We start from the raw sequence: 20,291 nt of genomic DNA on the forward strand, positions 1-20,291 counted from the left end.
TTAGTATCTGGAAACAATCAAAATAACTAAATACCTCCCAATATGGGTATTTCCGGTGTCAGATTGATGCCAGAAAATCTGCTGAAAATGACCGAATACCACCCAATATGAATGTATTCAGAATTAAGGCGATGTACAGAAGCCAAAAGTCGAGGATGTTGTCTTTTCGATAAAACCAATCATTTCAAACGATTTGTTATTTGATCATGTTCTATGGTCGATTCGTCGTGCATTTGCAGACTTTAAACACATCGCAAGGAATCAATGAATTTGTAACGTTCAAATAGTACGATACCACATTTGAATTATGTTGAGGCCGCATATATCGACCAAAGCAAGTATAGTTTTCAATAGTCTTTGAATTTCTTTTCTTTCCATAACTTTTGAGCCACGTATCAAATTGTTATGAAGTTTGTTATTTGTAAGTTTGAGTGATGACTCGTTCGTATGACACTAGTTATGTTCAAATAAGTCATGTAATCTTTGAGATAATAGACTTTCGTTGTTTTATTAACAATTTTATACATAACGGTTGCTTAAGTTCGATTAAAATCAAATGAAATCGGAACGTATAGAGCAGCCAAACTTTGAAACCACGTGTTCAATCATAGTTCATCAGTTAACTCTTAACTAGCCTGCTCATCTGATAATAATATTGATCAGATCGGTTGTGTAGTTTCTGAGATAATGAAGTTTCGTGATTTTCACATTTCGGTACATTACAGACGAAGTTATAGTTCGATTACAGTGAAATTCAACAGGGTGTTATGAGGCAACTAGACTTATCAATTTACACTAATTTTGGAAATCGGGTCAGCCACCTCTAAGAAAAGTGAGTGAGTTCAAGTAGTCTTCGAAATATGTTCCTTTTCATAGCTGGATTTCACAATTTTAAACATAACAGGTAAAGTAATAGTACGATTGCAAAACAAATCAATATGGTCTTATGCGGTAACTAGACCTTCCATTTGACACTAATTTTATGAAAATCGGTTCAGCCATCTCTGAAAAAACATGAGTGAGAATAAGCAGTCTTCACACGTTTCTTTTCATAACATTTGAACCACAAGTTTAATCTTTATAAAATTCAAAAGTTAAGGGTTTTTTCGATAGCCCGTTCATTTGAAACCAATATTGTTAAAATCGGTTGTGTGGTTTAGAGATAATGATGTTTTTTTATTCACAACCTTTAAACTAAAAATCCGATTACAATAAAATTGAATAGGGTTTTATGGGACAACAAGACCTTTCATTTGCAATTAATTTCATGAAAATCGGCTCAGCCAAGAGAAAAGTGAGTGAGAATAAAAACTCCACATACACACACACACACATACAGAAAATGCTCAGCTCGTCGAGCTGAGTCGAGAGATATATGCTATTCGACCCTTTGGAGTTTGGGCTTTCGGGCTCGGGTCGGGTTCGGGTTTGAAAATTTCGGGTTAAGATCGGGTTTGGGTATGAAAACCCGAGACCCGACTATAAAATTTATTAAATCTCGGGTTCGGGTCGGGTTCGGGTTCCACAATTTCGGGTTCGGGTTTCATAGAAATAAAATTTTCGGGTTCGGGAAGGGTTCGGGTTTGAACAAATAAAAAAATTTCGGGTTCGGGTCGGGCTCGGGTTTCGACCGAAAAAAAAATTCGGGTTCGGGTCGGGTATGGGTTTGAAAATCATCAAACCCGACCATCTCTAGTCCAAAGCATAATGCCCAGCAACTCCTATCCCTACCTCCACGTGGTTCCGACTGGGATACGAGCAACCAAGGGAAGATCGGTGAACTGGTGGGAACTTGGTCGTATGCTGACAGGGAAGTGGGAGCTGCTCTCCTAGGAGGGCAGCTTGTCCGAGCGTCTGTTCCTCATGTTAGGGGCAGCTCAAACAGCGTCTAATCCGGAGCGGAATTATGAAATGCGGCGTCTCGCCAGCTACAACCAAGACGGCAGCCCCGTCGCGAGACTAGGCATCCGCAGCCCTAGTAAGGCAGAATGCCGAAACATTAAAATACTACGAACAATCAAGAATTGAATACGGACCGGAACAATTGGCAACGACCTAAGCGACGAAATAAGGACGACGATTGGAAGCTCGGTACATGGAACTGTAGATCGTTGAAAGCCCCGGTTGGCGACCGGATTCTACTGGATCAGCTAGAACCCCTTCGACGTCGTTGCGCTCCAGGAGCTTTGCCGGAAAGAAGAGAAGGTACGGAGGATTTGTGGCCGCAGGGCACAGTACTACCAGAGCGGCGGCACAACCAATGAGCTGGGTACCGGCTTCATAGTGCTGGGCAGGATGCAGAGTCGTGTGATCAAGTGGCAAGCGATCAGCGACAGGATGTGTTTGTTGAGAATAAAAGGCCGGTTCTACAACTACACTATCCTCAATGAGTACTGCCCTCACGAAAGAAGACCCGATGTAGAGAAAGAAGAGTTCTACGCATTGCTAGAGAAACTCTACGATAGCTGCTCGCGTAGAGACATCAAGATCGTCATCGGGGACATGAACGCGCAGATCGGTAGGGAAGAAATGTACAACCCGGTGATCGGCCCGCACAGCCTGCACACCGTGACGAACGACAACGGCCAGCGATGCGTAAACTTCGCAGCTTCCCGAGGACTGGTAGTCCGAAGTACCTTCTTTCCCCGTAAGGACATCCACAAAATCACCTGGAGAACACCTGATCAACGTACAGCAAATCAAATTGACCATGTTCTCATCAACGGCCGCTTCTTCTCAGACATTACAAACGTACGTACCTATCGCGGTGCGGATATTGGCTCGGACCACTACCTAGTTGCGGTATCATTGCGCTCAAAACTGTCGACCGTATACCACGCGCAACACCGCCGAACCTCGCGGCTCAACATTAAGCAGCTCCGGAACTCCCAGGCTGCGGAGGAATACGCGCAACAGCTTGAAGCGGTGCTACCCACAGCGGAGGGCCTGGCGCATTGCCTCTCGAAGACGGCTGGTGCAGCATTCGCACAGCTATCGGGAAGACCGCAACAGCAACACTAGGAGTGGAAGCACCGAGTAGCAGAAACGACTGGTATGACGGGGAGTGCGAGGCAGCGGTGAATGAGAAGAACCGGACCTGGGCGATATACCTGGGCAGGTCAACGAGAGAGAACAAGGCCAATTACAAACGGGCACGGAACGATATGACCACGATTCTCAGACGAAAGAAGCGCCAGCAAGAGGATCGTGAACATGAGGAGCTAGAGCAGCTGTACCGTGCCAGTGAAACGCGGGAATTCTATGATAAGGTAAACCAGTCCCGCAGAGGCTATGTGCCGCAAGCCGACATGTGCAACGACGCGGATGGGAACCTTCTCACGGATGCCAGCGAGGTGGTCGACAGGTGGAAGGAGTACTTCGATGGACACCTGAATGGCGAAACAGTAAACAGAAGCGGAGCAGGAACTGACCTAGGAGCACCAGCAGCGGATGACCAAGTACCAGCCCCCGATATTCACGAAGTTCTTTGTGAGATCGGGAAGCTGAAAAACAATAAAGCCGCAGGCAAAGACGGACTGCCGAGCGAGCTCTTGAAACATGGAAGAGGGGCGCTGGCTTGAGCGCTGCACTGGGTCATTTCCAGGATTTGGGAGGAGGAAAAACTGCCAGACGAGCGGATGGAGGGAGTCGTCTATCCCATCTACAAGAAGGGCGACAAGCTGGAGTGCCGAAACTACCGTGGTATCTCGCTTATCAATGCCGCCTACAAAATACTCTCTCAGATCCTGTTTCGTCATCTATCACCTTTAACCAGGAGGTTCGTGGGTCAGTACCAAGTGGGTTTCACGGGAGCCCGTGCCACCACGGACCAGATCTTCTCAATCCGACAGATCATACAGAAATGTCGCGAGTACAACGTGCCCACACATCACATCTTCATTGACTTAACGGCGGCCTATGATACAGTCGATCGAGAACAGCTATGGCATATCATGCACGACAACGGATTTCCGGATAAACTGACTCGATTGATCAGAGCCACCATGGCGCAAGTGATGTGCTACGTGCGTGTTTCGGGGATACTCTCGAGTCCCCTTGAATCGCGCAGAGGGTTGAGACAAGGTGAACAACATCAGCCTCCCAACTCAAGTCTCTGTAGACGGTGATGAGCTTGAGGTGGTCGATGAGTTCGTGTATTTGGAGCCACTGGTGACCGCCGATAGTAACACCAGCAATGAGATCCAGAGACGCATCCAGGCAGGGAATCGTGCCTACTTTTCGCTTCGGAAGACACTTCGATCGAGTCGAGTGCGATGACGCACGAAGTTGACGCTGTACAAAACCCTGATAAGACCGGTAGTCCTCTACGGGATCGAGACAACAACGCTTCTCGCGGAGGACGCTCTTGGAGTTTTCGAACGGAAGGTGCTGCGGACTATCTACGGTGGAGTACAGACGGACGACGGAGTATGGCGACGGCGCATGAACGACGAACTGCACGCGCTGCTTGGAGAAACCTGGCGAAAGTCAATAGGTTGCGGTGGGCCGGTCACGTCGTAAGGATGCCGAACGACAACCCTGTGAAATCACTTCTCCTCAGCAACCCTACCGACACCAGAAATAGAAAGGCGCAGCGTGCACGATGGCTCGATCAGGTCGAAGGAGACTTGCGGGTAATGAGACGCCTGGGGAACTGGCGAAACACAGCCCAAAACCGAGCAACATGGCGACAAATTCTTGATACAGCACGAGCCACCACGGCTCTCGTCTGATTGGTAAGGTAAGTAAGACCCTTTGGAGTACTTTTATACTTTCGGTTTTGCAAGTGATTGCTATACCTTTCTGGGAGAAAGGCAAAAACGTGCATGGACAATTTTGAAACCAAATGTGCGCGATAGCAACAAACTTGTCTCAAGTTTGGAATAACTTTTTTCTATGACCACATCAATATCGATTTGAGCACTAAAACCATTTTTTTAGGTTTTGGTCCGTTTCAAAATGAAAAAAAAAATTAACATTGCGGTAATTTTCGAGTCAAACAACGTTTGATGGAGGGACAAGGATGAAAGTGGAAACTTTTGGCATCTCTTTTTTCTTTTTTTATGTGCATATATGCATTAGGGTGGGACAAAAAATTAATGTTAGCTCCCATGCACTTTTCGTGTACCTTTTTCAATACTTATTCTCTAGAGATGTCAAGTTGGCTCTTAAAAAAATATCAATACATGATATTTGTAGGAATTTTTTTTTTGGAAAAAACTCTTCTGAAGACCGAAAGGCGCTACGATGCTTGTAGAAACAGCTATTCACCCCAAACTGATTGAATGTCTGACGGACGGCTCATCATTGAATTTTTCCAGCAACACTGCTACAGCATGCTGCTATTGCAAACTTGCTTAAGTATGAGAAATAATTTCGCGTGGAATTAATTTTCAAAGTGTGATTTTTGCTCATAGTATCTTCGGGGAAGCCTCCAATATAAATTTAAGCGATATCATTTCTCATCACATGGTTGAATTTGCAACAGCAGCATGCTGCAGCAGTATTGCTAGTAAAATTCAATGGTGAGCCGTTCGTCAGATATTCAATCAGTTGAAGGTGAATATCTTTTTTCACAAGCCAGGTAATGCCTTGCGGTCTTCAGAAGAGTTTTTCCCAGGAAAATTTCCTATAAATATCATGTATTGATATATTTTTAGGAGCCAACTGGACATCTCTATAGAAAAAGTTTTGAAAAAGTGGATTTTCCCATATAAATGCGTATGAAAGCTTTAAAAATCGGGCGTAAATCGGGCGTTTCACCGATAGATCTGAAAAGTTACACAAATGTTATAGGACCCATAAGGAACACGAAAAGTGCATGGGAGTGAAAATATTACACCATCGCTTTTTTGTCTAATATGCATAACAAATTTCAATAACATCCAATGACAATAGCATAAAATAACGCATCAAACTTTATCCATATTTCAGCTCCTGTACTCTATTGGCACACACTACGTGTAGCTAAATTAAGAAAAAAAAAAATCAAATCATGACTTATCAAAAGTAAAATTCCACAATGTGGCACGTAACTAGTTGTAATATTCTACTATGCATATAAAGACCCTTATATTGCTGCCCTATTTATTGCTGCTAAAATCGAACACTAGATATGACCACCTATGGACTTGTTTCCGGATTTCAAGCTATTAGAGATTTTGGTTCAATAATACGGGAGTATCCATAACATAATCAAGACAAGTCCGCATGTGGCCTATGACGACATAGACACTCAGTATGACCACCCAAGTAATTAGGGGCATGGCAGTTCCAAGCACACTGCTTTGATCATCACCATTATATGACCGGAACATGTTTCGGTTAACCGATTCCATCTTCATCGGCAACAAAGAGGATCTTCAGCAATGTTATGGATGAAAGAAAAAGAAAGAAAAACTAAAAGTAATTATCACAAGGAGCTTGTTTTATAAAAATCTCTTTTTTGCATGAAAACTACAAAAAGTTAGTTGAACATCATGGAGAAATGAGAAAAAAGAGTGAAAATTTTCTAAGAAAGCAAACAATTTTGAAGCCAGAATGTTCTTTTTAGTGATTGGAATGATGTTTGCAGCAAAGTTGTAGGCAGTAATTTTGTGCTTCCAGAAAAAACACGCCGTGAGACAAAACAACATTCAGGAATAGGACATATTATTAAAAATCTTTTAACTGAAAATAAATCCACTTTTGAAAGTTTTTAGCTAAACATTGACAGTTAACTGAACTTGGAGACATAAAAAAGTTGAAATTCACCAGAACAAGTTATGTGTTTTTTTGTTTTTTTTGTGCACAAAATTATTATCTACAACTTTAAAAATGATTTCAGAGGCAAAATGGTATAGTGTTATCATCAAAGTTAGTTTCGTCCTTCAAAAAAAATTACACTGTACAAAAATATTTAAAATAATATATTTTTTATAAATTAACCTTCAGTTAACCTTCAATGTTCAGCTCGCATTGTGTAGTTTTCGTAGAAAAAAAAAAAACAAGATTATCTCTAAGTGTGTTTTGGGATATTAAGTTTATTATTAGGATGACACCCCGTTAGGCATATAGACGCGAGGCATACGGACGCGAGGCATAGTACGCTAGGCATAATGGACGGCAGGCATACGGACACGAGGCATATGGACGCGAGGCCGAATAGACGCGAGGCCGAATGGACGCGAGGCCGAATGGACGCGAGGCCGAATGGACGCGAGGCCGAATGGACGCGAGGCCGAATGGACGCGAGGCCGAATGGACGCGAGGCCGAATGGATACAAGGCCGAAAGGACACAAGGCCAAGGGGAAGTGATGTGGAATATGTTATTGTCGTCATCATCTACACAGCATTCGATAACATGTATTTCGCTTCGAAGTGTCATTTAGAAAGCAATACACTCGCGGCCTTCGGCCGACTCGCTGTTCGAGCGAATGCTGTCCTTACTCGCTACCGCTCGTTCGGACTTAATTAAGGGAAGAAAACTCTGTTTGAGTAGACCTAGCAAACCAGTAGATCAGTCGTTTGGATGCGAGAGGCCGCCGCTTCCGACGGCGGGTCGGCGGCCGGCTCGGACTGCGGAAACCACGGCGGCTTAGTGCCGCCTCGTTTCCTTGCCCTCGATTATGCGTCTTCGCCGCATGATTTCTCAAGTAAGTTATCTACCCAACTTAAACTCTGTAGGAATATAATAACACCTGAACTACATTATTGGATCTCATGCGATCGTACAACATCGCATTCGGCCTCGCGTCCATTCGGCCTTGCGTCCATTCGGCCTTGCGTCCATTCGGCCTTGCGTCCATTCGGCCTTGGGTCCATTCGGCCTCGCGTCCATTCGGCCTCGCGTACATTCGGCCTCGCGTCCATTCGGCCTCGCGTCCGTTATGCCTTTTGGCAGTATGCCTCGTATCCATTATGCCTCGCACCCATTATGCCTCGCGTCTGTATGCCTAGCATACTATGCCTAACATCCATATGCCTAGCGTCCATATGCCTCGTGTCCCGTCCCCTATTATTAGGATACAGGAAATTTTTTGCATTTCCTTTCTTTTGTCTTAAGGTGTTATTTTTTTCTGAAAAAAAAACTCAGGAGATATGAAATTTCCGTTTATAGGAAAATCGTTTTATGGCTTAAAAGATATTTTTCCAAGTGCAGGATCTACAATTTAATTTGAAAAACAGCAAATAATTTCCATGAAACCCCTAGGTAATTAAAAAAACTTCAGCCCTTTACAAATGTCTTCCGGAATTAATTTTCAAAAATGAGTGCAAAGTGCTTAGTTTCAATAAGGTCTACATAACCACAAAGTTTCATTGAATTCTCAAAAATTGCTATCAGTGCCATAGACGGACTGTGGTGTAAAATCCGTCAATCGCAAAGAGCTAGAGGTAGACAGGCATTGAATAATTTATTTTGAGGGTGTCAATGATCGGATAAACTAATGGAAACAGTTAATTTAATGGTGAGAGAAATTAATCTCGGCCTGACAAGCCGGCTCCCCTTTACTACAGGCAATGATTCACTTACCAATATCCCAGTCAACGTCATTAACGAGTCTTTCTTTTTCTGCTATCACATACCAAATGCAAGCTAGCCAGTGTGCAACTAAAGAGAAGCATAGCATCAGCAGCGTTAAAATCATAGCCGTGTATTGCGAATATCTGTCCATCTTTTGAAGCAATCGTGCCAGCCTTAGCAATCGTGTTAATTTTACTAAATGAATGTGAGATTCCTATACATGAATTTAATAAACATATTTTCAAAGGGAAACAGAACGGGAAAGAAAAAAAAACCGTAATTAGTATCACCGTCCCGAGTGTTACGGATTCTAATTATGTGCAGGGTAGCGGTTGCATTTCCAAACAAGGGTTTTTGTAGCAAACGATTTGCTTAGAATAGATGGTGTTACATTCTTATGCTTTGAATGGACGTACGGAAAGATTTGCATAATAAAATAATTTAATACAGACGCTACAAGGAGACTCATTTTATAATGTACTTACCTCTCCACTAATAACATTACTCGCGTATAGATGATCAAACGGCAGGGCCGCCAGCAGATCAACCACGAACCAACCTTTTAGATAGTTAACAGATATACTTTTAGAATCTGATACAACCTCTCCCTTGCGCGATACATACGTCGTGCGAAAATTTACTAAAATATCTAGAACGGAGAAATGAGATGGGATTAAACAACTAATTGGATTGAGAAATATATATGCTGATAAGGTTTGCTATTTACTAGTAAATCGTGAACTAGAGACATTATATACTTTCTGATTTTAATGAGATTTGTTCTGATCAACGAGGAGCAGCAAAGGTACTTCGACAACTCTACGAACAGATAGCCGTGAACAAAAGTACCGGCAAGCTTCAAGATTCCTAACAAGTAAAGGAGTCCAGTGGTTGTTCATATCTGCTCGTTCGCCACATCACGGTGGGTGGTAATGATAGGCAGCTTAACTTTGCTTAGGTAGACTGCCCGAAGTTGCACTCCGTGATTGGTCGAACCAGCAAAATTGCAAAATGAACCAGATGAATGGTGCTTGGAACTAGCATTACATTCTCATTGTGCAATTTTCCCTGGTTCACAATACTTTTACAACTCATCAATAACAGGATTGTGATGCTCGTTCTGTTCAGAGACTGCGGGTTCCACTACATCTCTACGAGTATCACAGGATAGGAATTGTACTAGAATGACAATTATATTATATATTTTCAGTTGTCATTCACAAGTAATTTTATAACCAGAACGGTTTGTTTGATCGGTTTGACATCTTCGGCGAAGTTTTAGATTATAATTTTGTCTCTACGAAAAAATCTACACCGTGAAAAAAAAGTGCGGGAAAATATATATCAAACAAATTAAAAATGAATTATCTCGAAAATTCATTTATTTTAATCTTTTTTAACTGCACAAGGTAAGCTAAACATTTTTGGTTGTTTGATCGTGAAGAAGGAGGAAAAAAGTTACAATTTTCAAAAACAGTAATATTTTTATCTGAGCCAAAACGGTTTGTTTGATTTATCAAACAAAGTTGAACCAAGTAAAGTTGTATTAAGAAAAGTTGTATTTTTTTTTTATTATCGCTTATTTTCCGTCGGTATAGTTCCGCCACTGTTGTTGTGCCAATAATCACCGACCCCCAGGGAGGCGACTTCACCCAGGACCCTAACTAAGGCGTGATCCCAGAGATTTTTCGCCTCAGAAAATCTCCCGGTGCCGGCTAGGATTGAATCTAGACCAGTTGGGTTGGTTGTGAGTGGATCACGCCACCTCACAACCATCGACAACTATATCCGCGGTGGGATTCGAACCCAGGCGTCGAGCGTGGTTGGCGGAGACGTTACCAACCACACTAGGCCCCCGCTCAGGAAAAGTTGTAGAAAGTTGTAAAAAGTGTAGATAGTAATGACTTCGAAAAGCATTTGCGGGCTTTGTACATTGTAATTTTACTACTTATAGATGTTATTGAAATCGATTCCGAAGAGAGATAAAAACTGGTTTGAGTTTTATGACATAAATGAAGTGTATCACTTTAACGTTGTCACCCTGTACAACTTTGCCGGAGATGTCACACTACTCAAGCAAATTGTTCTGGCTCTAAAAATATTTGTAGTCATTGATACCTTTTTAAATAAGCCCTTTTAAAAAATGAGTCGAGGTTAAATAAAACTAATATCAAAACAAATTGACATCTCTAGTATGCTTGCTTGTACAAAGCTTTAGCTTCAGATCAATAAAAGGTCTATTAAAAACGTTTCCTTTATTACATTGAATTGGTCAGCAATATGTGATGCACGAAATATTAAGGTTACTATTTTTATTTTAGGACACATTTCATAAAAAGGATTTCCGTAAATACTGTGTATGCGAAATATCGTAACATCCAAATGTTAGTTTGAAAAAATTCAAATGTGAATCGTTTATAAAGATTTGTCTATCTCCCGAGCTACTTCTTCGTGCCCTCAGTGCCTATAATGATAATTGGGTCCTAAAGTTTCACTCGGTTTTCTGATTTTAACATATCAGCTGAAAGAGTGTAATTTTCTGAGCAGAATGTGATTTTTAAAAAATGTTTAAATGAAGAATAAAAACCTGAGTAGTAGTCAGGTTTTGAGCGCTTATATATTAGTCATTTTCTTTTCAGAATTTCGAGGTTTCGGCATCAACCGATCAGAAATTCTTCTACGGTTAAATTTATGTAACAAAATAAACCTATTTTTTGAGATACACTTTTGAAAAATTGATAAATAACTTCGATTGTCTAAATCATACCGAGCAACCAATCACCACCTCTCTTTACGAGCACAGTCGACACTAACGGTTACAACCGATCTGACTTTGTAAACGATTTGTTGTTGTTGTTGTTTTACTCGAGGTCGCTTTCTGTTCCTGATATTTTTTTAGAGCTATGTTGTAAAACTCCGCCTTTATTTCAAGTTTCTTCCTGTCTCTGGTTCGTAATGCGAATTCACAAAATATTATTTCATTTCATGTTGGCAGCCGACGGAGCCGCACAGTGCAACGTTCCATAGACCAAAATCAAGAAAGTGGATTTCTTATTGAACCAATTCTATATGCTGATATGTTTTATACATGTTTGAGACGTACTGTAATGATATTATTAACCTCGTAAGTTCACCCAAACGATTATGAAACGCATCTACTGTGAAGTGGTTTCAACTATTCAAAAGATACGTTATTTTTGAAAAATTCTCATAGTTTTCAAATTAAACGATACGATAGAGGCATGTAACTACTACATTTTACATGTTACTATTGAGACACAACGTAGCGCATTTGGAAGTTAAAGGCTTCTTGGTTATGTTCCTTTATGCTTGAAGAAAAAAGACACTTTGGATTTAAAATCAATCGTCAAAACAAGTACTCCAAAGTACCTCTCTGAATTTCACTGTTTTCACCTTATTTAGAATATTCTTCAAACTTTGGAATCGATTCCCATTGCTCAAATTTGCTCTTTCAACTGGAATCCGCGTTTTCGAATGATACCTCTGGAACCAAGAGTGAGCAGTTTATCGTACATATGTCTCTTATTTTTATGTATAACACGTAATTTATGTGTAAAACACTTAAAAAATTCCTGGATTAATGATGTCTAAATGTTTTGCAACAGTAAACCGTATAAAATCATAACTAAAAGGGTATTAAATAAAAATAATAATAAAAACTAATTGTGATGGCGTGTAGGTCACTTTTTAATCGCCCATAAATTATTTGAATATGCTTTTCATGCCTTTTATCTCTTAATTGATAATATTCTTGGAAAATTATCATTTTATGCCTATGTACAAAAAATGGCGTTTGAGACATTTTTGCGATTACGTATTTGACATTCGCCAATTATGCAAATAGTAGCTCTCATCAGTACTAAACATTTTTCGTGTTACAACAATTGAAAAAAGAAACTAGAATGGCTGTCCCATACATTCAACGCATCGTGAGCCGGTCCGATAGAGCTCTCGCACAAGCAGCATCATACCTGAAGGCCCAAATACAATGGATACGTTTGCGTTGCGTTGACATTAATTTGACAGAAAATGTATGGGCTAACTGTCAAATTGCCGCAAACGCAGCCGTAACGTATCCATTCTGCTTAGGCCTTAACACGTACAGTTTTGTGTTTTGGAAGACAATCGAATTCTTTTTTTATCAGTTGCGTTTGGAAAAATATACAGTTATTCTGTATGTGGCGGATGGAGGCAGATAGCAGACAAGCAAAAGTATAACATTACGGTGTTGCGTGTTACTGTGCAAAGGATTATGAAAATGTACACTTTTCTAGAGCATATTATGTGATTACCTCTGAACGAATTTGATCACCAATGTCTTGATCGAATGACGAAGGTTGCACCAAACTTGTGATTTAATAATTGGCATATATTTCCCATAGTAAACCAGTAAAATGTTGAGTTGAGAATCACTATTTTTAGTTCAGTCTCGCATCCTTCAACCAATAACGAGCTTGCTTTCGGTAGCTGCAACAGGTGTTTCAACACCGTTTTTAAGTGCTTCTTTCATTCCTACCACTGAACAGATTTTGAACACCAATGGCTGGATTAATAGGCGAAATATTGCGCATGATTGTTATATAGTAATTAAAATATGTTTTCAATACTAAACTAGTTAAAAGTTGCGTTGAAAGTCGTGCACGTTCAATCAACCACTCGCTCGCTTCTCCTTTGCTGGCTGATGGCTTTTTGCTTTGGACTATATAAGAACCTGCGTCAGCTCATACCAGCATAAGTTAACAAGAAGAAGGCCACTAGAACGGTCTTGAATAATTGGCAGCGGTTAGCAGTAGCAGCGGTGGCGGATTCTAGTGGCGAAAGTGAGCTGCAGCAGGTACCAGCGGTGGAAAAAGGCAGCAGCGGTGGAGGTAATGGGCAGCTGCATTTCTTCATTCAGTTCGACTCCCCTTCGATTTGAGTTGGACCCCACCAGCGGTAATCCAATTCAGATATCGTTGGGTGAATACAACCAGAAACTGCACGAGGCAGCACCGCCACTAGGAAAGCTATCGCCATATAGCTAACCCATCCCGAGCAGGAGAAAATATCATTATAATATCACAACCAGATATTGGAAATACACCTCATTTTGATCTTAATATGGTTTACATAGTAGGTAAAATAACCAAAAATAATACCACAATTTTGTTCCTCCAAGACTATATGAACAAAAAAGCTTGATTTTTCAATAACAAACCAAAAATTCGCATGAAAAATCACGAAAATGACCGATTCAGATATTTTCAACTTATTGAATACTGAATGCATAACTGAACAAATAATCAATAACGAACAACTTTCACTTAAAAACTTACATTTATTGAGATATTGTAAAATCAACTCAAATATCTCATTAAAGGCATAGCTGGATATGATATCAAAATTTTATGATTTTTTCATATGCATGTTTGAAATGTTCGAATAACACGATAAGTCCTCATATGTTAAAATATGTTATTGATGAGTTATGATTTTGTTATGCTCTCCTGCCCGAGATGTGTATCGATAGCTATAGCTGTTGCGTGTGTATGGCTAGCTATAGCGTGTGTAAGATATAGCATGTGTAGCATACTATAGCTATTGCGTGTATATCTTTAGCGTGTGTACGGATAGTTATAGCGTGTGTGTATGTATGGGTAGTTATAGCACATGTTTGGATAGCTTATGCATGTGTATGGATGATTGTAGCGGATGTATGGATAGGAATAGCGTGTGCATGGAAAACTTCTGCGTGTGTATGGATAGTTTTAAAGTGTGTATAGAAAGCTATAGCATGTGTGCGGATAACTATAGCGGGTGTTTATCAAAGATTTTTATCATCATTTAAAATATTAAAACGCCTTCTCGAACCCAGTTGTAAATTTGATTTTTTAGCAGCGATTTCAACTTTTTCATCCAGTCTTTATTCATCGAGGAAAAATTACTGCCGGTGAATGATCAACACTTATTTACTATAAATTTCATTTAGATCAAAACAGGTTTTTTGAGTATCATAAATTATTGGTAAAAAGAGTTGAAAGTTTTCTTAATAAGCATTCATTAAATTTTCGTTTTTGTTTCTCGGTGCGCGGTTTTGATTTTATTTCTCGCACACAGAGAAAGAAACAAACTTGTTACTATCGGGAAAAATAACAAAACAAATAGAAATGCATTAAATCACAATTAAAGAAGTAAATATATTTTCCTGTCACTCACCAAAATCTTGATAACAACTACCGAAAAACATGTAATTGAGCTCTCGCTATTTTGAGTAATTGAAATAAACGTATTTTTTTAAATGCGTGAGGTTATATGCTGGGCTGAAGCTAACCTAGCATGAGTTTTATCGATTTATTGTCAAACAATTGTCTTGAATACCACCTTTCTACTTTTTTTATTAGGGATATCCATTTTCGTCGCTCAAAACTCAAAAGTTTTAAACACTTTGAGGCACCCCTGAATCATGTCTGATTAAGCTGAAGTTTAACACAGGTGTAGGTTATTTTGGGCAAATAAACAAAATGTACATGGTCAGTTCTTTAAATTTGATGATGTCATTTTTCCCATACATCTATTTGCCACCCTACGGTACATGGGTGAACTATCATTTAAGACATTTCGAACAGCTTTTTATTCTTCATTAAAAAATTGAAGGACAACGATAAACATTTTTTTCAAAATTGCGGTTTGCTCAGAAAACGCATTATTTTCAATTGATATAGAAAATGCGTGAACTCAAAGGCTACAATTAGTGAAATGGAAAACAAAAAAATTGCAAAATCCATTGATTTGCCGATGGTCGAGCAAGATTTTGGCTGCTTGAGTGCACAAACGTAGGCTTGGCATAAGACTACAAATGACACGATGAATTATTTTGGGTAAACAATTACCATGTACTTACATCCTTGTTTTTAAGTCTGCGCTATGGGAATGGGTTCGCCACAGAAGACAGAAACACGAAAGGCAGAACCATGAAAGGCAGAACCATGAACGGCAGGATCATAAATGCAGAACTCTTTTACCGTACACACAAGGCAGAATATTTCAACATGAAAGGCAGAATTTCGCAGGGCACGAAAGGCAGAAACACTGGAAGCAAAACCTGACTCACGACAGCCAAGTGCGTGATGGCAAATTGGTGCGAATCCTGATCACGGTATCAAAGCTGCTACTCTACATTTATTATTTATTATTATTTGACCACCAGACTTAATAACTGGTCGCTAGCAATGACCAGTTTTGATGGGAGGTGCAAATCAAGCCTAATTATTAGATCCGAAACGTGCAAACTGGTTTAGCTTAGGTCCTCAAGACTCTCTCGGCATCGCGGCAAGTAATTTTTCGCTGTAAGGTATAACTTACACTAGTCTCAACGGCTTGTTGGGTATAATTAACATGACACAATTCATGCGGCGAAGACGCATAATCGAGGGCAAGGAACCAAGGCGGCACAAAGCGTTGTCTCGCATACAAACGACTGATCTACTGGTTTTCTGGGATTATTCAAAGAGGTTTTCTTTTCCTTTGTTAAGTCCGAACGGCGGTAGCGAGTAAGGACAGCATACACTTGGACAATAGAGTGTGTGTTGTTGAAGAAAATAGATGACACAATATTAGTAGACAACATAACCAAAATCGAATCTGCCATTTTGTGATTCTGCTATTCGTGCTCGTTGTGATTCTGCCATTCGTTATTGTGCCTTATGAAATATTCTGCCTTGCGTAATCCTGCTTTTCGTGATTCTGTCCTTCGTGATTCCGCCTTTTGATTTTCCGCCTTGCGTAGAAGACCCATGGGAATAGGCCTATCATTTGGCAAATGTATGGGGCTATTCAAATTCTGTTAAATTCTGCACAATTATAGTTATAACCGGAATAAATACCCTGTTAACACAGTTTTTCAGTATGATCACACATTCGATTTCTCGATACATTTATCGAACACAGGCTTTAATAGGAATTAAATCTACAGAAGAAATCACTGTTTTCCTTTCTCTTCCTGCGAAATACTCACCAACAATAAATAAAGCTTCAACAATTACGTCAGATGCCATAGTAAGACGATCAGTTTTAACGAAAGCAGCGTTGTAAGGTACGGCGACGGCTACGTAAAAAGTGGCCACTAAAATCATCCAGTCCCAACATCCCTTAAACATCCCGTAGTGCGATAGAATAAAGCGTGATTTTTTCAAGGCTTGCGTTTTATACTCAGGTAGCGGGGCTTCGCTAGAATGTAATATATTCTAATAAAAAAGAAGAAAAATTTAAATATGAAATAATACAAAGATTTCATGTCAAAAACTACACAATGGAACTAAATTTTTATTAAAGAAAATGTCACCAACTTTGAACTGTTCTCCAGATCAGAAACTCATTTTACTCAAAAAGCATACCTTAAAATATATTCACTTTTAAATTGATATTTTTTTGTTTCGTTTGTTTTTAGAGACAAAATCTGAAAATATATGCAAAATTGACGACATTCTCCTACACTAATCATCAATTCCAACAAATACAGTTATATGCATCTTTATACTTACACTATTAAGTTTGATTTTAGTCTTCATTTTTTCCGGTTTGTAATGACCCGAAAGTTGATACAGCACCGCGCGCGAACGCCTGCGGCCCATGTTTACTCCCGGTGGAATTTCCAAACTCTCATCCTCTGCCCCATCGTCTGCAAGCAAAGAGGTTTCAGCGGATCGAAATCGAGCTCCCAATAAAGCAGCTAAAATTACCGTTGGTACAAGAATGTAGGAAAGAATGATTTGATTAAAAAACACATCGAGATGCAGAAGAAACATGTGTCGAATTTATGGATGCTTTTGCAAAGCAACGGAGTCACTAGTAATGAAACCAATTTTTTTTTTCATAGTATTTAACCCGATTTAAAAAAGCTGTGACGCAGATGCCTTTTTTGATGGAAAAAACAGGTAGCAAGTTGAAGTTGATATAGTTTTAACAACATTAGGCTCATGGAATACCCTTTTCTCTTCAACTATCTACTTAAAGGAGCGAAGTGGATCTAAAGTCAATCACTATAATAACTACAAAATGTGATAAGTGCTACGATAAATATACTACTCAGCAGGGTACCAATGGAATGTATGGGAAAAATTTGATCGTCAAATTTCAAAAGGCTATACTGCCGTGAAACGTATATCAGTCCCATCTGAATTTTCGTCGAATTTGAGTTATGACCATCAGCGGTTAGAATCGTCAATGCTTTTCAAAATAAATAAAATGTGAAATTTTCAAAAAATGTCAAGTCTGTTTGTACCATCTGAAAAGCAATCGCATACCAGTCCTATAATGGATATTATAAACGATAACGTTTGTATTCAAAGTTTGAATGCTTTTTTACACAACATTTTATTTTTCTTTGTAAATGTTAAATAAAGCAATATTCTCATACTTTCAAAATGATTCACTCAAAGGAAAACGGACAACTTTGATAACTGTGTACAACATAAAACTGATTCAGTCACAATGGTCATAAAGACTGGACATACTGTAGTACAAAATAATCGCATATCAGTCCCACTATAATTTGTTCCATTGTAATTGTCATGATTTGACTTTTTATGAAACAGAAGTATTAAAAACATCAAAATCCATTAATTTTAGAAGAAACATAAAAATATTGGAAGTGGATCTTATTTTATCGAATTAAACATTTCAGTTTTTCTATTATTGTTTTCTCCGTTCAATGATTTCTCAGGGACTGATATGCGTTTCACGGCAGTACAGTGCTGAGAAGTTTTGTCATCTCAAAAAAAATTTGAGCTCCGTCGGGCTTCATTCAGTGGTCATAGTTTGCCTTTTTAGATTCATGAAAAAACTCAATCATTTCTTTACTGCCAAATATCTTAAAAATGCATGCAACTCCGATATACTCCGAGATACTTCTTTGAAAAAAAAAGAAGTTTTGGGACTTAGAAAATTTCTGAGAGTGAATTGAATTTGAAACAATAGTTTTAAAACATATCTTTTTTCTTTGTTGCATATTTTATGTGATTTTGATAAGGTTGGTGATTCGAATTTCGTCAAAAATTTAAGACAACTGTTTATAGTCAAGATATTCAAATAAAAAAAACTAAGAAATTGAATGGGATAGTTAAATTGCACTACAGGGAAACTCCGTAGCCGCAAGGTTACAGAATCCGCTTTGAAAAGCAGGTGATCGTGGGTTCGAATTTTAGTAGAATCATTTGGCTCCCCATCACATACTCTTCCTTCAAGTTGAATTCTACAGTACCCCTGTTGTAACTATGGCGCTATATTGGCTGGAAAACCGAGGTTTCGATAAGACTCCTTCCTCTTGACAAAATATAGTTCCTACCTATAATAAAACTGACTAGAGGTTTAGCATTAACAGCTTCTTTAGGGAATTGTGATTGTGACACGGATTGGCAGGGAGAACGAGGTTTCGATGAAACTCCTTCCTCTTGACATAAACTGTAACTTGACCAAAGAGGAACGTTAGCTGAAGTCTCTCTCCAGGTATTGTAATTGGTTGCATGAAAGGGGCTCGGTATAGTAGAGTAATAAGCTTGAAACGGAAGGGTAAAACTCTGATAAGCGTATCACTTAATTCGACAGTGGCAGGTGCTGCCAATAATATGTGGTGCGGAGTACAGAGAAAAAAATAGCACTACGATTGATAGGAAAATAAAGATAATTAGAAAGCGATACCGGTTGGCAAATGGCTGGACACGTGTAAATTGAGACCCTAATGTGGCCATTCACCTCTATCCAGCAACTCGTATCCCAACCTCCACGTAGTGCCGACCGGAATACGAGTAACCTTAGCGGAGATCAGGTAACCAATAGACTGGGACACGGTTATATGGGAAAAAAGCGATGGTGTTATTTTTTCGCTCCCATGCACTTTTCGTGTTCCTTAAGGGTCCTATAACAACTGTGCAACTTTTCAGATCGATCGGTGAAACGCCCGATTTGCATCCGATTTTTAAAGCTTGCATACGATTTTATATGGGAAAAACCACTTTTTCAAAACTTTTTCTATAGAGATGTCCAGTTGGCTCCTAAAAATATATCAATACATGATATTTATAGGAAATTTTCCTGGGAAAAACTCTTCTGAAGACCGCAAGGCGCTACCTGGCTTGTGAAAAAAGATATTCACCTTCAACTGATTGAATTTCTGACTAACGGCTCACCATTCAATTTTACTAGCAATACTGCTGCAGCATGCTGCTGTTGCAAATTCAACCATGTGATAAGAAATGATATCGCTTAAATTTAACTTGGAGGCTTCCCCGAAGATACTATGAGCAAAAACTCACTTTGAAAATTAATTCCACGCGAAGTTATTTCTCATACTTAAGCAAGTTTGCAATAGCAGCATGCTGTAGCAGTGTCGCTGGAAAATTTCAAAGGTGAGCTGTCCGTCAGACATTCAATTAGTTTGGGGTGAATAGCTGTTTCTACAAGCATCGTAGCGCCTTACGGTGTTCAGAAGAGTTTTTCCCAGGAAAATTTCCTACAAATATCATGTATTGATATATTTTTAACAGCCAACAGGACATCTCTAGAGAATAAATATTGAAAAAGTGGATTTTCCCATATAAAACCGTATGAAAACTTTAAAAATCGGGCGTTTCACCGATCGATCTGAAAAGTTACACAGTTGTTATGGGACCCATAAGAAACACGAAAAGTGCATGGGAGCTAACATTTATTTTTTGTCCCACCCTAGTAACCAACCCCCGGTGGAAACTATGGTCGTATGCTGACTGGGAAGGGGGTCGTACGCTGCTGTAT

At 39.6% G+C, this 20,291-nt stretch overlaps 1 protein-coding gene across 3 annotated transcripts in view; it reads right to left on the bottom strand.

Moving 5' to 3' along the window:
* The window catches only part of LOC129721037 (potassium voltage-gated channel subfamily H member 8), a 54,275-nt gene that overhangs the window by 18,363 nt on the left and 15,621 nt on the right, over nucleotides 1–20,291 (bottom strand). Inside the window, exons 5-8 of one of the 3 annotated variants that reach the window (XM_055673086.1) lie at nucleotides 17,045–17,181; nucleotides 16,519–16,747; nucleotides 8,990–9,153; nucleotides 8,514–8,718 (exon numbers count right to left, since the gene is read on the bottom strand). In XM_055673086.1, coding sequence (XP_055529061.1) covers nucleotides 8,514–8,718; nucleotides 8,990–9,153; nucleotides 16,519–16,747; nucleotides 17,045–17,181 — 735 coding nt within the window. Of the gene's footprint in view, nucleotides 1–8,513; nucleotides 8,719–8,989; nucleotides 9,154–16,518; nucleotides 16,748–17,044; nucleotides 17,233–20,291 lie in introns of all 3 variants that reach the window. The other 2 variants (XM_055673083.1, XM_055673087.1) reach the window with 2 other exon arrangements.

The sequence above is a fragment of the Wyeomyia smithii genome, chromosome 2, assembly GCF_029784165.1.
Source record: "Wyeomyia smithii strain HCP4-BCI-WySm-NY-G18 chromosome 2, ASM2978416v1, whole genome shotgun sequence".
Classification (NCBI taxonomy): Eukaryota; Metazoa; Arthropoda; class Insecta; order Diptera; family Culicidae; genus Wyeomyia; species Wyeomyia smithii.